The following is a 15641-nucleotide window of genomic DNA, read 5'->3' as shown; positions in this document are numbered from 1 at the left end:
TGTTTAGCATCTACTTTCATTGTACCAATAGTAGAAATGACAGCGTGTCATTGCTGCAGTGTGATGTATTACACAGTAACACAACACCGTGCCGTGGGATTCCCTCGGTGAACACATGAATGATGTACAACAGCACACGATAATACAGTACTCAGGATTGGAGCGGGGCCATCGCACATTACAGAGAAATGTCCACTTTGAAATTTTGGAGAAGAGGTGAAGCATAATGTTATATATAATGGAGGACAGGTGGACGCTGTAATGGCCAGTATCTCCTTCTGTGTTTTAAAGGAATAGCTTTGATAATTTTTTATCGCTTGTTTTTTTTAATAACAGTGTTTTGAGTTTTCATATAAAGGTGTCAGCAGTGCACAGAGAAGGACCAGCCAGCGAGGAGACGTCAAAAGCTTAAAAAAATCAGACTTCCACTATCTTCAAAGGCCATTATATCTCAGTTTTTTCCATCGGAAAATATTTTAAAATAAAAGAGTTTATATTAATTTATCAAATAAGGCCTCATGAGGACTACAGACTGGTCGGCAACCCCCCCGGGGATCCCAGGGCACTAAGAAAAATGCATAATCCTAACAGCTGGTTAGTATTTATTGCAGGTCGTGGCGATGATACACCACAAGCATCCGTGCGAGGTTGCTTTGGTTACTAGCAGATGGATCTTCGATCTGTAGTACAACTGTGAAAAGTGCAGTGCAAACCGGAAACCTGAATATTTGCTTTCAAATTAAACACAACTTTTAAACTTCGAGGCAAACTCTGTCTGGTACGCACTGGATTGTTTTTTTTCCATTATAGCTGAGTGACTTGTTTGCCAGTGTTTGCAGACAAGTTGGTGTCTTCCATGCAACCTGCTGGAAATCAAAGTGATCATAAGGAGGCTTTCAGTACAGCACCACATACTTCTTTGCGACCATTTTGATGCTAGCAACTGCCAGCAGCGGTTGCTGAATACAAAATTTTCTCTAGGATCACTGGTGATCAGGGGGTCACTGATCAGTCTCTAGGCCTGCATCAACGGGGCTTTAAGAGTGACAGCCACCAAACATCTGCAACCACTTGCAGAATACACATTCTTCTGCAACTGAGGACTAAGGTATCATACACTCACTTTGTTAAATATACTCTAAGCCAAATAAAACACTTTTAATCTTGTTTCTTTTAGTTTTATAAAATACTGAAATGTAACAATTAATTGCAGTTTTAATAGGATTTTATTGATGAGGGAGAGTTTCTCTGCTCACAAAACCTCATGGTGGCAGGAATCCACTGCCCAAGAACAACCAAGAAAGAAAAAGAAGATTACAAATTGCAGCTTTTAGAACAGATTAAACAAACTTCTGGCCAATTATGGTCTGATTTTACAAGCATTCGACAGAGTCACGCTAGTCCCAGTCTTGCTAATCAGCTGCTAGCTGTAGCTTTATTTAACAAAGGGCTCAATCTTCAAACGTACCTTTTGGCAAAAAAAGTAAAAATCAAAAAAATGTTAAACAATCCCTTCAATTATTGTTAAGCAGTCTCGGTTGGATAAAATTCACTGTGCTGGCATCAGCATATAAACATGCTAAATAAGCGCAGCCGAATCCTGGAAGAAATACTGACAATCCCCATCAACATCTATGGAAAACAGTTGTAGTAGTTAAAACACTACAGGTTTAATTCCTGAAACAGCCTCATCCAGCAATACAGGAGTGTAAACACCCACCACTACCCCCAAAAAACCCACATCACTCTCTGACGCAGAATAATGTAAATTCAGATCAGATAAATTATCTCTGACTCATAATAGCAGTAACTGTGCGTGAAATGTTTACTTTATTAGTTCTAGTTATACAGCCTAACATTTCTCACGTACCCTCCCACACCCTCTACTCAAAGTTGAGACACGCTGTGGTCAATGAAGAGGATTTAGAGTTGTGTTCTTTTAATCTCCAGCTGCTCTGAGAGCCAAATGGCTGCTTCAGTGAATGACATCATATCAACAGTGCATTTGATTTGTTTCATCATACTTTTCCAAACTTTGGCATCTCAGCTGTGAGGTCACTCATTTATGAAGAGATTGATCATTCCAGGCTGAGGGAAGTTACTTCATTTTGTCTCTGAGAACTACATGCAATGTGTGAAGCTCAAGTCAAACCAAACCCATTCCTAAAAGCTCCATTTTAAAAAACAAAGGCTTCAAGGAAGAAGAAGCAGAGCAGAGGCACAGCATGGAATATGCTTTATATGAATGGATTAGAATCGAGCATGTTAATGTACAGAGAAGGTAATGACACGAGGAGGCGGAGGTGCAACAAAAAAAACGAGGAGGAATGCAGGTCTATGGGAAACAAGGAACGAAGAGTGGACTGGGGCAGATGGGTAAAAGTCAGAGCAGAGGAACAGGTTATTTCATCCTTGCGTCTCCTTCTGTTATCACTCGCACTCATTTTCCCGAAGGACGTTGTACATGTTGACCGTAAAGCCAGATGGCTTATCGTCGCTTCGTCTCGGGTGCCCGAACCCCTCATCTTCATCGTCCCCATCTCCGTCCTCGTCATCGTCCGCATCCCTGTCTCTCTCTTCCTCTGGCTCGGTGCTGGACTCGCCATCCTCCTCATCGTCCCTCTCTGCGGTTCCTTCTTCCTCTGTTGCTCTTCCTTGAAGAGCCATAATCTCTGGCAAGTCTGGGTGATTTTCCCAGTGCTCTGCAGACCATAAATAATCCCCAAAATAAATTAATTCCACCCACCTGGCATTTTAACTTTTCGAATAGTCTCAGAGTTGAAATGAAGAGACACAGAGGGCCTTCTCTTACCTCTCAAGCAGCTGTACCCGGGCGGTCTGAGGCAGAGGCACAATCTGCCATCAATCGCCAACCTAAGGAGGCTATTGGCTGCACGGTACACGTCGTTGCGAGCTGCTTTCGCTGTCTTGTAGCCTCTTCTCTCCGCCCAAGCTGAAAGAAGGAAGCATAAATTGGTGACAATCTATCAAATGAAGGTATAATTAAAAGAGCACAGTCTATATTTATTTTCCTACTGGTAATAATGTCTGTGTATCCAAAATATCACGTCTGCCTATTCCTGTGCACAACTTGTTGTACTGATAATATTAGAAACACCACAAAACTGCCTGACTCGTTCTTTCATTATCATGAATGAGGCTGTTGTAGTTTATTTTGAGTGCTTTACTAAAACACCACCCTGCTACTGTACATGGTTGTTAGAGCACCGAATCCACAGCTGAGAACAGCCCAACTAATACTGCCTGAGTGACATGGACATCTAGCTGTCTGAGTAAATAACAAAGCCCGTTTAAAGGCCAGAGTTTATATTTGTGATGTACATGTTTAGTCTAAACAATGTGCCTGGGGTGCCACAGACAGCTAGGGCACGTCAGTATTTGTTTTCTAATTGTTTTATTGACTCATTTTTATTTTCGTGACGTTGAGCAGCACTTTAGTCAGCATTTGTTGTGATTAAATGTGCTACATAAAAAATTGACTTTGTTCAATTCGACTTGATAAATGGACCAGTGCATTGTTGGCGGATTTTTACTACAGGGCTGTGTTGACAAGAGAGAGCAAATAATGGCAGTGGCCCTGCAGCAGGGGATTGGCTCTCCTTTGAATTGTACTGATTTTGTTATTTTAGAATCAATAAAGATCTGTGACTTGCATTAAAGGAAGCTTGCCATTTATCCTCTCAATATTTTAGAGTATTGAAGTTTCCAAACTATCAACGACCACAACAACTCAGATGCTGTGACGCTAACTACCACCTTACCCTCGCACACATCCCAGGCGGTCCAGCTGGGCTCCTCAGACTCCTGGTTTCTTTCATTTTCCTGCAGACTGGGATGTTTGAGCTTCAGTATGGAAAGGAAGGGGGTCCTCTCACACAGATAACCCACTGAGCTGTAAGGTTCTTGTAGCTGAGACACTGGGTAGATGCCTGCCAGAATCTATAGAAAATTCATTTAAAGATAAAAACAAGAGGAAGAAATTCACGAACAAAATAAAGACAGGTCAGAAATTACCTTTGGTAACAGCAAGATAGCAACTAAGAGCTATTTAAAAATGAAAGCGACAGTCACACAAAATACTCCTGGAGAGCGTGCAACTCAATACAATTATGTTTCTACCGCATCCAATCGGGCAAGTAAAGTGAAAGTCACATTTACTCTGGAGTACACAACAGTGAACTTGTACCTGTAACTGTTTATTGACACGGGAGGGGAAGACCAGCCCGGGGCAGTCACAGAGCTTGACTGTCGGAGTGAGGTAGTAGGTCTGGAAGTATTTGGTGTGACCTGGGGTTCGAGACACGCTTACCACCTTCCTTCCCACCAGGCTGTTTATAACTGAAGATTTACCAACATTGGGAAAACCTGGAAAACAAAGAGAGGTTACAAAGGCACTCATATGTAACAGTATTCAAGCTCTATAAATTCTTTTTAAGAGTCACTGTTTGTGAATTTATATTCAGATGCCAATAACTACATTCAGTCAGGAACACTAGATTCAAAAAAGGAAGTTTGTAAAAACTTCTTAATGTTTAATGAGAGTGAGGTGCATGTTTTAAGTGCATGACGCAATGTCTTTTATTAAAAGATAGAAACACCAACTGTACGGTCACTTCGCACATCAACACCACAAGAAGCAGATCGAGCAGGTGTTTTTTGTTGTTGTTTTTTTTTTCAATTAACTTTGCGAAGAGATAATTTAGATAAGCTCCAATATGCACACTTTGATTTAACAATATACACACAAACACACACACACAAACACACACCCACATACAGAATCTGTTACAAGAAGCAGAGGAATAAAAACACTGTGCCTATAACAGGCAAATATGAACTCAAATGACCTGCTGGGTGCTCGGTTGAGCGCAATGAAATGCATCATGGGAGGTTGCTGCAGAGCCAATATTTTCCCTGACAACTTTTCTTGTTGTATTTTATTCTGAAGGCTGAACCCTCCCTCTTCTGCCACACTAGACACTGAAATTACCACCATCATTTCAGCCACAGTTTTGCAGTCGGCCAATATTTCTACTGACATTTCTCACTTTGCTGAGAGGAATTCACACAAGTAACTTCTTCTGCATGAGGGAGCACCTACAGCTATGACCTTGTGACGCTCACAGACACGTCCAAAGAGCTAGATGGAGAATTCTAAAGTTACGAGCAAGACTGACCATTAACAATAACAATGTGAGAAGGTACTGTGGGGGAAATCATTATTTGACACCCTATTTTATGGATATTTGCTTAAAGAAAAGAAAACTCTGTCTAATTTTTCTAGTATTTTCATTTTGACGAAGATAAAAATATCAACCAAATAACATAACATAAAATATAACATAAAAGTTATAAATTGATTTGCAAGTCACTGAGTGAAATACATATTTGATCCCCAAGCAAAACATTAGTTAGTACTTGGCTGGAACTCTTGTTGATGATCACAGCCGTAAGACGTTTCTTGTAGTTGGTCACTGGGTTTAGACACATCTCAGGAGGAATAGTAGCCCACTGCTCTTTACAGAAAGTACAGTTTTCTTGGCTGCTGCTTGGAAAATGAAGCTTCAGCTTCCTCACAGATTTTCTACAGGACTGAGGTCTGGAGACAAACTAGGTCACTTTACAAGCTAAACTATTAGCCTAAGGAGGCTGCATATTGAGATTGGCCGATCTACTAATGGTACACTCGATTATAATCAAGATACACATAACAGACATACCATGACTTCCTTTCTATGGCCTTCAGGCTAAACCTATTTGTCCTCTAGTTTTTAATCTGAAAATCGAATTATATTGTTGTGGACTGGTAAAACAATGTTCTTTCCTAATCAGATAAAAGTGAAATAATACTGTGTTCCCAGATAAGCATGGATTTGAGGTACTTTTTTTCCTATCTGAAAAAACTATTCTAATTTCTTACCAAAAAAGCAATATCTGGAGAAAATACTAAGATATACTTTCCAAGTTTCTTAACAAGAACCTGTTTTGCTATAATTAAAAAAAAAAAATGTTCATTGATTCTGGCCAAAGATTGTTGTTCTCTGAGAAAATGATTACCTATGCAGCCCAATGTAAGTACACCATCTTTGTAGAGCTCCTGTGATGGACTGCTCATCTCCAAAGCACTATCACTTTGATGCTCCACCAAGACAGACTCTGCTCCTTCATCTGTCCGTTCTCCGTCCAGCCGCTCAGAAACGGCATCTCTCTGAATCTTCTGCTCCCAGCTGGAGAGGTCAACTGACAAAACAACAAAGCAACAAAAAACAAAAAGATGATCAATAACATTTTGAATGAAAAGCTGCTTAAATTCATCGTGTGTATAACTTAATGTATTAATTATTATTATAAAAGAAGAACAGTGAAATGACTTTTTCTCCTACCTCTCCCTGATGTGATCTCCTGGCAAGACTTTAGGATATCTAAAGGACCTCCAGCCTGACTCCAGTCAGCCTTTCTCCTCATCCTCTTCTTCTGGAGGACTGTGAGTCAGAACAGAACAGAAAAGTACAACAGTTATTGCAGTCACTACAGGGGCTGGACAGACACACAGCAGGTTATTCTGATTACACTGTGCTGAAATAAGTTCAATAAGTGACAGGTTTGTCTGTCTGACTTTATTTTTCATGTATTTCTTCTCTCTCTAACCCCCTCCCCCCCATCGGCTCTCCCTCTCCTCACCTGTGCTGTATGGCTGGCCACGGTGTGAGGTGAAGCAAACTATTTCCAGGTGGGGGAACTGGGAGGCCATGTAGTGTTTCCAAGCGATTACCAGTGGTGGAGGACACAGGTCGGCTTTGTTCAATACCAGGACCACATGCTTCTGTAGCTCTCCAGTGATGTAGTGGTACAAGTCTGGAGGGAACTGCAGCACCTGGGTGGTATACAGGTCAAGTCAAGAGCAATAGAAACATTCATAGGTAGTTTGACAAAACAATGATGGAGCTCACACTTAACCAAATCCAACAGAAAATAGGTACACCTTATGTACATCAAAAACCTTTGGTTTTTAGGCGAGAAGAGGGCACTGAGAGAAGCTGTTGGAACAATGACCTCACTGACCTGGAGGCAAAATACTGAGCTAAAGACCTGCAGTGTATCGCAGAGCTAATCCATGGAGGGCTTTGAAAACAAATAATTAATGAAAACCTTTATAGGTAGCTAGTGCCGCTGAGCTGACCAGTGTGGATCTGCTCTGTTTTCTTTGTTGATAGTTAAAAGTAGCTGCATGCTGAACCATCTGCAAATGAGAGTGAATGGAACCGGGTAATCCCATATACAGGGAGTTGCAGTAGTCCACTCAAGAGGTGATAAAGGCATTCCATAACAACTACTGCCTTTTAAAAAAAATAACCCATTAGATTGAATCATTATAAATAGAAACAAGTATAAGTGTACCGTTTTTAAATTTGCATTAAAAGGGAAATGTAACCATGCCAGAAGCACGGAACTAGGTTTTATTTTTAATGTGAATTCCGATGTTTATAAAGTGTTTAGAAACATTCTTAGAGTAACGCTAAAAACTAGTTCATGTGTTTGTTACTTCTAGGCTGGATTGATCAAACCCCATCATACTACCTTGGCCCAATAAAACACTATGATCTAATACCATTTTTTCCATTAATACCAACTCAGGTCAGGTTGACTCGACTTGACATGTTTTTCAAGGTTTTCCATTAGATGATAGTACCTGGTACAGGGTACATTTTAGTAGCTTCTCCACTGGGGTTCCAAGCAATCTGAGGCAATCTGAAAATGTGACATCAACAGACTGCATGCATGACCCATGAGAGTTTCCTCCTTTCAAAAACTGCTGTTTTTGAAACCCAGCAACGAGGGAAACAGCTACATGGAAACAACACTGTGGTCCCCGAGTCTGACATAAAGCCACAGACCGAGCAGCAGGTATAACACCACCTTAACTTCCACCTTCATTGTAGCGTTTGTGTCGCATACAAATGACGTCACAGGACAGTCGGCTCCATTGCTATAACGGTCCCACGCACATTAGGTGGTATCCAGTTGAAATGGAAAATGAGTAGGTACTGATGCAAAAAGAGCTTAAGAGTGCAGGCTTACTTGTGATACCTTGAGTTTCTCACCCCTCTCCTGTGGAACCAGCTTCCAGTTTTGGTTTGGGAGTCAGACAAAACTCTACTTTTAAGATTTCTTCTTTGACAAAGCTCATAGTTAAGTTTGGATCAGGTGACCTTGAACAATCAGATCTGCTGCTATAAGCTCAGGCGTCCCGTGATGCACCTCACCTCTCCTCTCCTCATTTATGGGCCACTACTGATGCCATTAACTTTTGTTTTCTATTTCCAGTAGATTTGTGTTTTATCTTCTCAGTGCTCCTTGTTCTGATGGAGATCTCTTCATTTTAAAAGGGAGTTCTTCCTCCCTACTGCTACCAAGTTCTTGGTAGGAGAGCATCTGATTAGTGAGATTTTCTCTCTCCAATATGGAAATATATTTTCCTTAAAATATAAAGCACCTTGGAAAGGACGTTGCTGTGAACTGGTGTTATATAAATAAAACTGAATTGACTTGAATCTTCAGGAGCAGATCACACAGACACACACTGAACACAGCAGTAACTGAATTCAGCTCACTTCATCAGCAAGGTCACAGCATCTATACAATTTAATGAGATGCTGATAAAATGTTCCAGTGAAATTTCTGATAAACTGAAGAGACGAATGAAGGGTCAAATTTATTCACATATAAAATACGGTCATTTATTTTCTTCTCAAATAACCAGCAGACAGTTTTGGTGCAACTCAGGAAACTCAATTTTACATCTAAAAAGTGGGTAAAATGACAATATGCGTTTGATGCCAAAGCAGCATGAGATAATTTTCTAATTTATATCTTTTCTTGTCGTCTGCCAGCGTGCACCTACAGGTAGTAATAGCTGTATAGAAATCTTGCTATCTACTCAGCGCCCTCTGTTCCCATTCGAGGCTCTCTCTAACAAAACCTGCTTTCAGGATAAAATGCATCAGGTAAACAAACAGATAAACAATAACTTTTGACTGTGTCTCCATCTAGTGGAGACCACCTCTACCTACCGGATGCCTGATGTCAACAATGAGAAGAATCACATCCGACATCTCCAAGACTCTCCAAAGCTGCCTCCACGTCTAAAAGAAAGAAAGCAAATGGGGGGGAAAAGAATGAGGTTTAATACTGTAAATAAAACAAATCCACTAGTTCCTTTTTTACTCAACTTGAGGATGTGTTAGAAACTACTCGAACATTTTCCAAGTGACTACACACAAATACAAAAACCCAAAGACAAAGTCAGAGTGGTTGCTTGTAACGGTGTACATAAAGAGAGTTATTTAACAAATAGAAAGCTCTGCTCTGACCTGCGCAGATGGATACCGAGTTTCAAGCTGATTAGCTGCTTGACCCACAACTGTTCAGCAGGTTCAGCTGCAGTGGGCAGCTGTTTTCAGAGAAAAAGCTCTAAATAACACAATGCACCAGACCTCCACAGCTGACAAACAGCAGACCAATGTAATTATTAACTAGCTGGTGAACATGGTGGAGCATTTAGCAGCTCAAGAGCCAGATGTTTCGTTAATTTGCAGAGACTTCATTTGGGAACCAAGAACAGGGACTGAATATTGGACCTAAATTTCCCAGGTGGCCTAAACATTCACTCTGCAATTGAATGATGCTTCATAACTGCCACATGTGTAGCAGTTGTGAAGGAAGGAGTATACTCTTTAAAAATTACCGCTGTGACACAGCAACTCGGAACACATTCAATTCAAAAGCCCTACAACAGCAAGCGACAGTGGCGAACTCTTAAAACAGAAGGGTGATAATGTGAATTTAGTTGCTGCAGAGAATTAAATGAACCAAACTTTCATTGGTTTGGTTCAATGCAAAACTATTTTCTTAAAGTTCTTTTCAACTTGTTTTACTGCTTTCAGAGAGCCAGAAGAGTACAAAAAAACAAACAAGTTTCAGGTTTATTACCTGTCATTTTAACATGTCAGTGTTAGTGACCTGTATTTAACAGCATTTAATCTCTATCACAATAATGACAGAGGAGGGTGCATACTTATGAGAGGAAGGAGTATAAAAATAATCACCATGTGACACATGTGGTCATTGCACAGTCAAAACCACACAAAGCAGCTTTATGCTTTTCCCCTGAAATAAGAGTGAAGGGCAGTAAAACCAGCTACAGTGCTTAAAAAGGCAACATTAACTTAATCAACTTCCACTATGGAAACTGGAATAACCAACACCATTTAAACCAAAAAATGAGTCCCAGAGCTTAAAACTTAGATTTCAAATAGTGCTTCCTACACCGTCATATTCTTTACACTGCAGTACGGTATATTTTACAAACTGAGAAGCTGGTTTCACATGCAAACACCACACAGAAAGGCCTCAGGGAGGTTTGAACCTCTGAGGTGATTGCGCTAACCACTTTACCATGTACTGTCCAAAGACCACCCTCAGTGTTTATATTTGTCGAAATGACAGACAGCTTTCTGATGTTTCTATTAATATTAAAAAAAAAAAATAAGTTGCAGGTTTAAGATAACATCATTTAAAGTCTAATGTAATCAACCTATCCGGGAAAAACAACATGTTCAATCAGCGTTTTAATCTAAATTATATTTTTCTATTATCCTGACTTCCATTTAAAAAACAAAACAAAAATAAACAGACAATTTCAGACTACTGAGGATCACCTATTACACCAGCCCTGCTTCTGCTGTGATATGGCTCCAGAACCCCCACGATGAAATTAAATGATCTGCAGGGCTTGTGGTTTTGAACAATATTGTTATCGGTTTCATACTTGGAGCAAAACTGAACAATAACACAGCATGCAAGGAAGATATAATGGTGCTTCTACCAGTGGGAAATATCAGACAATACAAAGCTATGTTCTATAACTCTTTGTGATCCCTACATCATCCTGAGCTAAGAAATGATATAATGAGTCTGTGGTAAGTCCTGGAGCCACATGCTGGATAACAGCTTGAACATTTATGCCTTTAAGACAAATATGGCACAGCAGGTCTGCTGGGTAATCGTCAGCTTACCTAAAAATGTGTTAACAAGCAGCAATACTTCATGTTTCATCTGTTCTCAAAGAGTCAGGAATGATTCAAGAACACAGACTTTTTGCAGAAGTGTTCTGCCCCCCAAAAAGCAGTTACCACATTACTAAAATGGCTCCATGACTGCAAAATGAAGACCGATATTGAGAAAAGACACGCATGAATGCACAGTGGCACAGCAGAGAATTTCATTAAATTAGTCACTAGCCCTGGATCAGTGTGAAAATGACGAAGTTTAACCACAGTGGTGTGGCGTGTGATGATTCATCTGAAAAAGTGGAGGGTGTTTTGACTTGTTGGATTCTGGACAAAGGTCGTTAGACTGAACACAAGCATTACATTTATATAAACTAAAGCCCCGTGAAGATAGAATCATAATTATTTAGGCTTAATATTATATTTAAGCTTATGCATATGTTCAATAAGACAGATCTGTGTTCACTCATCTGCCTGCAATCCTGGGTCACTGGGATACTAGCTATTCTTCTGCTTAGCGGTGCTGTCAAACTTAATTATGTTGTTATCACTCAGGTCCAACCATGTTCATGCACACCTTCTACAAACCAGCCTCAGTTCTGTGTGCTTAAATCTCCTCCGTCATTCTGCCTTTTCAGATTCTGATTCATACTGTTTTGTAGCTTCGTCTGAGTCTAATGGCCAAATAATTTCTAATTCAAAATCAGTTCTTTAATGAATTCAATTCATGTCTTTTGAAGGATCACTCCTTAATTAAATTAAATTAGTTAACCTCAATAGTCATTAACTTAATGACCATAATTTATTTAGCTTTAAGACTTATGAAAATTAATTAATAACTAAATTATGAAAATAAATAAATAAATTAAAATGTGATGGTGGTGTTGAACACAGATTCACGGGGAGGTGGGGCCTCACAAGGGCATCTGTTAGTCCCAAAAGCCATAATCCTTCCACAGTTTCACCTACAGAGATATTTACTTCTTTTAGATAGATCCTGGTAACTAAATTAACTAGCTCTCTTTTAATTGCCTTGGCTCCAGCTACAGTAAAAAGTGCATGAGTTTGAGCTTTTACGTAGGGGTGAAAGTGCACAAAGTTGTTTTCTATGCCCATTATTTTGCTTTCATAATCATCGGAAGCCATAATAATTGAGATTAACATCTGATTAAGTGCTCAGCGACAATAAAAGCAACTTCATAGTACAAAGGTTCTCCTAAAAATCAGCACTTCAGCCTGAGTTAGTTTAGGCAGCAAATGCACTCCTGGAACTTTTAAAACAGAATTTGACCTGCAAAACTCACCACAAATGCTGGTGAAAAAACCCCCCATAAATATCAAAACTTTTTACAGTTCATTATTGTGCAGTGGCACTTCTACAGTAAAAACAAACTCCTTTACTTAGTTACCTCCAGATTGTGCTCAAAGTGGCTGAGAGAGCCAGGTGGGTTTCTGGAGTGCAAGTCATCCAGGTAGTCTCTGTACGATTTCTCCTCTTTCCTCAGCAGGCTCTCCCGTGTCATCTCATAATTCCAGGACGGCCGTCGTGGGAAACCAAGGCCTGGCAGTGAATAATCAAGTGTTAGTGTGTCAAGCAGTGACCCACTCCATTAGCCTACTCTGCTCACGTTTGGTTTATTTTAGGATGAAGAAAGGATTAACACCAAAATGAATCAGACCTTTCTCTGAGGGGTAGATGTCATTGATGTCAACCTCAAGTTCTTTGTCCGAGACTTGCTGCAGCACCTTTTCCCTGGCCAGCTTCTTCCTCTTCTCCACTTCCTCTTTACCCTCTTTCTCAAAGTGCAGTCGGAACCTAAAAAATGAGAAAACCCCTGTTGATCCTTTGTATGACTGTCTGCTGTTATGACAAATTAATGATGAAAGCCCCTATCCAGTGAAAAATGTGCCTTCTTCTTTTTCCTACATTTGAAAGGTTGAACCACATTATTTACAAATACATTATATGAGCATTGATTTATACTGGGGGGAAAAAACAGGTCAACTATGTAACGTCCTACAGACCTAATTTATTTTAACCTAATTTAGGATTAGAAGATCACTCTCTACTTGTTTCCTTTTTCCCTTCTCTCTTGTGGTATCTTCACTTTCTAATTTGTTGTATATTTACTGTTGGATATTTATAATAATTTAAAAAATTAAACAAAGAAAAAGACTGTATAGACAAAAGTATTGGGCACACCTCTTAATTTTGAATTAAGGTGTTTTCAGTACAGGCAAATTGATCACCAAACCATGTAGTCCAGCTTTACGAACATTTTTAAGAGAATATGTTGTTATAAAGGGCTCAACGAATTCGAGCATAGTACCATAAAGGATGCCACTATTACAACAAGTCAGTCTGGGAAATTTCTTCCCTCCTAGATATTCCACAATCAACTGTAGGTGGTATTATTGCAAAGTGAAAGGGTTTAGGAACCACGGCAACTAAGCCACAAAGTGGCAGACAAAGTAAAGTAACAGAATGGGCTCGCTTAGTGCTGAGTGCGTAAAAGTCACCGACGTTCTGCTGACCCATTCATTGCAGTGTTCAAAACCTCCTCTGGCATAAATGTGTATGAGGGGCTTCGTGACATGGGCTTCCATGACTGAACAGCTTCTGCTGAGTGTCAGTGGCTTTTAAATACTTTTGATGTGTGTACGTAAAGGCAACAAATTCAACAATTTGAATTTTCTCTTTGTTTACTGACCATTTGACCTGGAAACCGATCCCGATTGAGTAATCAGCATAAAAAGGGGGTGTTAAAGCTTCAATTCTACAGTGAATATTAAGAATGGACTTGAAGCATGAGACAGTTTGTGTCCAGCAGTTAAAATCGTGAAATTAAAAACCCTTCTTATTGTTGTATTCTTCTAAGTGTTGTAGAATTTTTATTTTTATAACTGGAATGAGATTATAAGCGTTAATTACATTTTGACTGCAAATCATGTCCAACACAAATTACATTATTTTTGTAAAATTCAACACATGTGAATTTATCTTATTTTCTGCATGATCTTCTAAACCTCCAATTAGTTATCAAAATGCAGCTGCTTCCTACTTAAGCATCTTTTTTATGTGCGACTTCAAGCACAGGCTGTTGGATTTCGCTCAGTTTTACAGAACAAGAATCTGAAATCATTTACAGTGCTGTACTCTTACAACTCACCTGTTAGGGTCATATCGTCCTTCTCTGTTGAAGGGCTGCTGATTTATTCTTCTAATATCAGTGGTCTCGCTGTCTGAGGTATCTGACTGCCGCTCTCCTCCTCGCTCCACACTGGCATTGCGACTGCTTGGCCCAGAGCCTGTGTCACCTGGAAGATCACAAACCAATACCAAGAAATTTTCTTTTAACTTATCTGCTGCTTAAATACTGTGCTTATTAACAGGTTTATTGGTTCATTTTGGTGGAAATGTTAAATGCTTCCAGGCATAAATTAATTGGAACATGATAATGTTTATGAAATTCACATTCAACTATCCTGACCTCTTGATTATTTAATGGAGGGTACAATAAATCCATAATGTTGTCCTGCACTGCAGAATTCATTGACTACCCTGTGTGGATGACCTGACCTTGGTAGAAAAGACTTTCAGTGCATGTCTTAAAGGGTTTACTGGTTACAGTAAGCACTTGAGTATAAACATTGCTATGAAAACTAATACTTTTCTTGTTAATCACGCTTTAAGTGGACTCAGCAACACCTAAAGGAAAGGCAGGATTTTTCAGGAAGCGCCTAGTTGGAACATGCCTAGTTTTGACAAGTTATGTCACATTTTATGGCGTCCTTGATGGATACTAAATCACGTTACTTGTCACGCCGACTTATTACTTGAAACATAGACAGCACATGGAAAATCTTAAACCCAGTATGCTATTAGTGGTAATAAATTGACCTATTGATAGCACCACGGTCCAAGACCTCTGTTAGAGTGGCTCTGTCTCTAGTAGTTTCTATGGTTAAACAAAAAACACACGACTTTGCATTATTTAACACATTTAACGCAAGTCTGTGCGCTAATTTTCACGTACTTGCCCACTCCGAAGGCAAAGTTATACCACACTGCTTCTTATGACTGCTAGCGGAAACGAGCACTGGCCTCGATTTACGGGCTAAATGAGTGATTTGATAATCAACTTAAGAACCCCCGACAACATGCAGACACAAAGAGTCATTGCAGTTAAACTCAGCAATGGAGCACGGACCGTTAGCAAACTGCTAAGCCTAGCATGCTAACGGCAAAATACTGTTACCTCTCTTTCTCTCCCGTTTGACTTGTAGCTGTTTCTTCTTTTGTTTGTTGCTAAATGGCTTTTTCCGGGGCATAGTTTAAAAAAACAAACAAAACGATAAATATATTTATATATAAAGAAAGCTATGCAGTATGTTTTGCTGCGTAAAGCTTCTCACACAGCTTTCTTATTGGCGTTATTTACATGGATGAAGTTTCTCGACTCGTACACTTTTCAGTGACGCCATATCCACTGCAGACTGCGGAGAATGACGGAAGAAACCAATTTTAGGTGTTGGAAAACCGATCATTTT

At 39.7% G+C, this 15641-nt stretch overlaps 1 protein-coding gene across 1 annotated transcript; it reads right to left on the bottom strand.

The window, feature by feature from the left end:
• Positions 1–1207: 1207 nt before the first annotated feature.
• Positions 1208–15596, bottom strand: gnl1 (guanine nucleotide binding protein-like 1). The gene is made up of 12 exons (XM_026184744.1): positions 15350–15596; positions 14261–14408; positions 12770–12906; positions 12500–12651; positions 9093–9164; positions 6703–6895; positions 6405–6503; positions 6079–6261; positions 4208–4386; positions 3783–3960; positions 2813–2953; positions 1208–2702 (listed from the first exon to the last, which is right to left on the bottom strand). Exons 1-12 carry the CDS (start codon positions 15420–15422, stop codon positions 2431–2433), a joined length of 1827 nt encoding a protein of 608 aa, XP_026040529.1. The 5' UTR covers positions 15423–15596; the 3' UTR covers positions 1208–2430.
• Between the last annotated feature and the right edge of the window lie 45 nt (positions 15597–15641).

This window comes from Astatotilapia calliptera, chromosome 11, assembly GCF_900246225.1.
Source record: "Astatotilapia calliptera chromosome 11, fAstCal1.2, whole genome shotgun sequence".
Lineage (NCBI taxonomy): Eukaryota > Metazoa > Chordata > Actinopteri > Cichliformes > Cichlidae > Astatotilapia > Astatotilapia calliptera.
This window is presented reverse-complemented; position numbering and strand designations above follow the sequence as displayed.

Coding starts and splice junctions, on each gene's coding strand:
- gnl1 (XM_026184744.1), bottom strand. CDS start 15,422: ATGCCCCGGAAAAAGCCATTTAGCAACAAACAAAAGAAGAAACAGCTA. Junction 14,409..15,349: donor CAAACGGGAGAGAAAGAGAG/GTAACAGTATTT, acceptor GTGATCTTCCAG/GTGACACAGGCTCTGGGCCA. Junction 12,652..12,769: donor CATCTACCCCTCAGAGAAAG/GTCTGATTCATT, acceptor ATTCACTGCCAG/GCCTTGGTTTCCCACGACGG.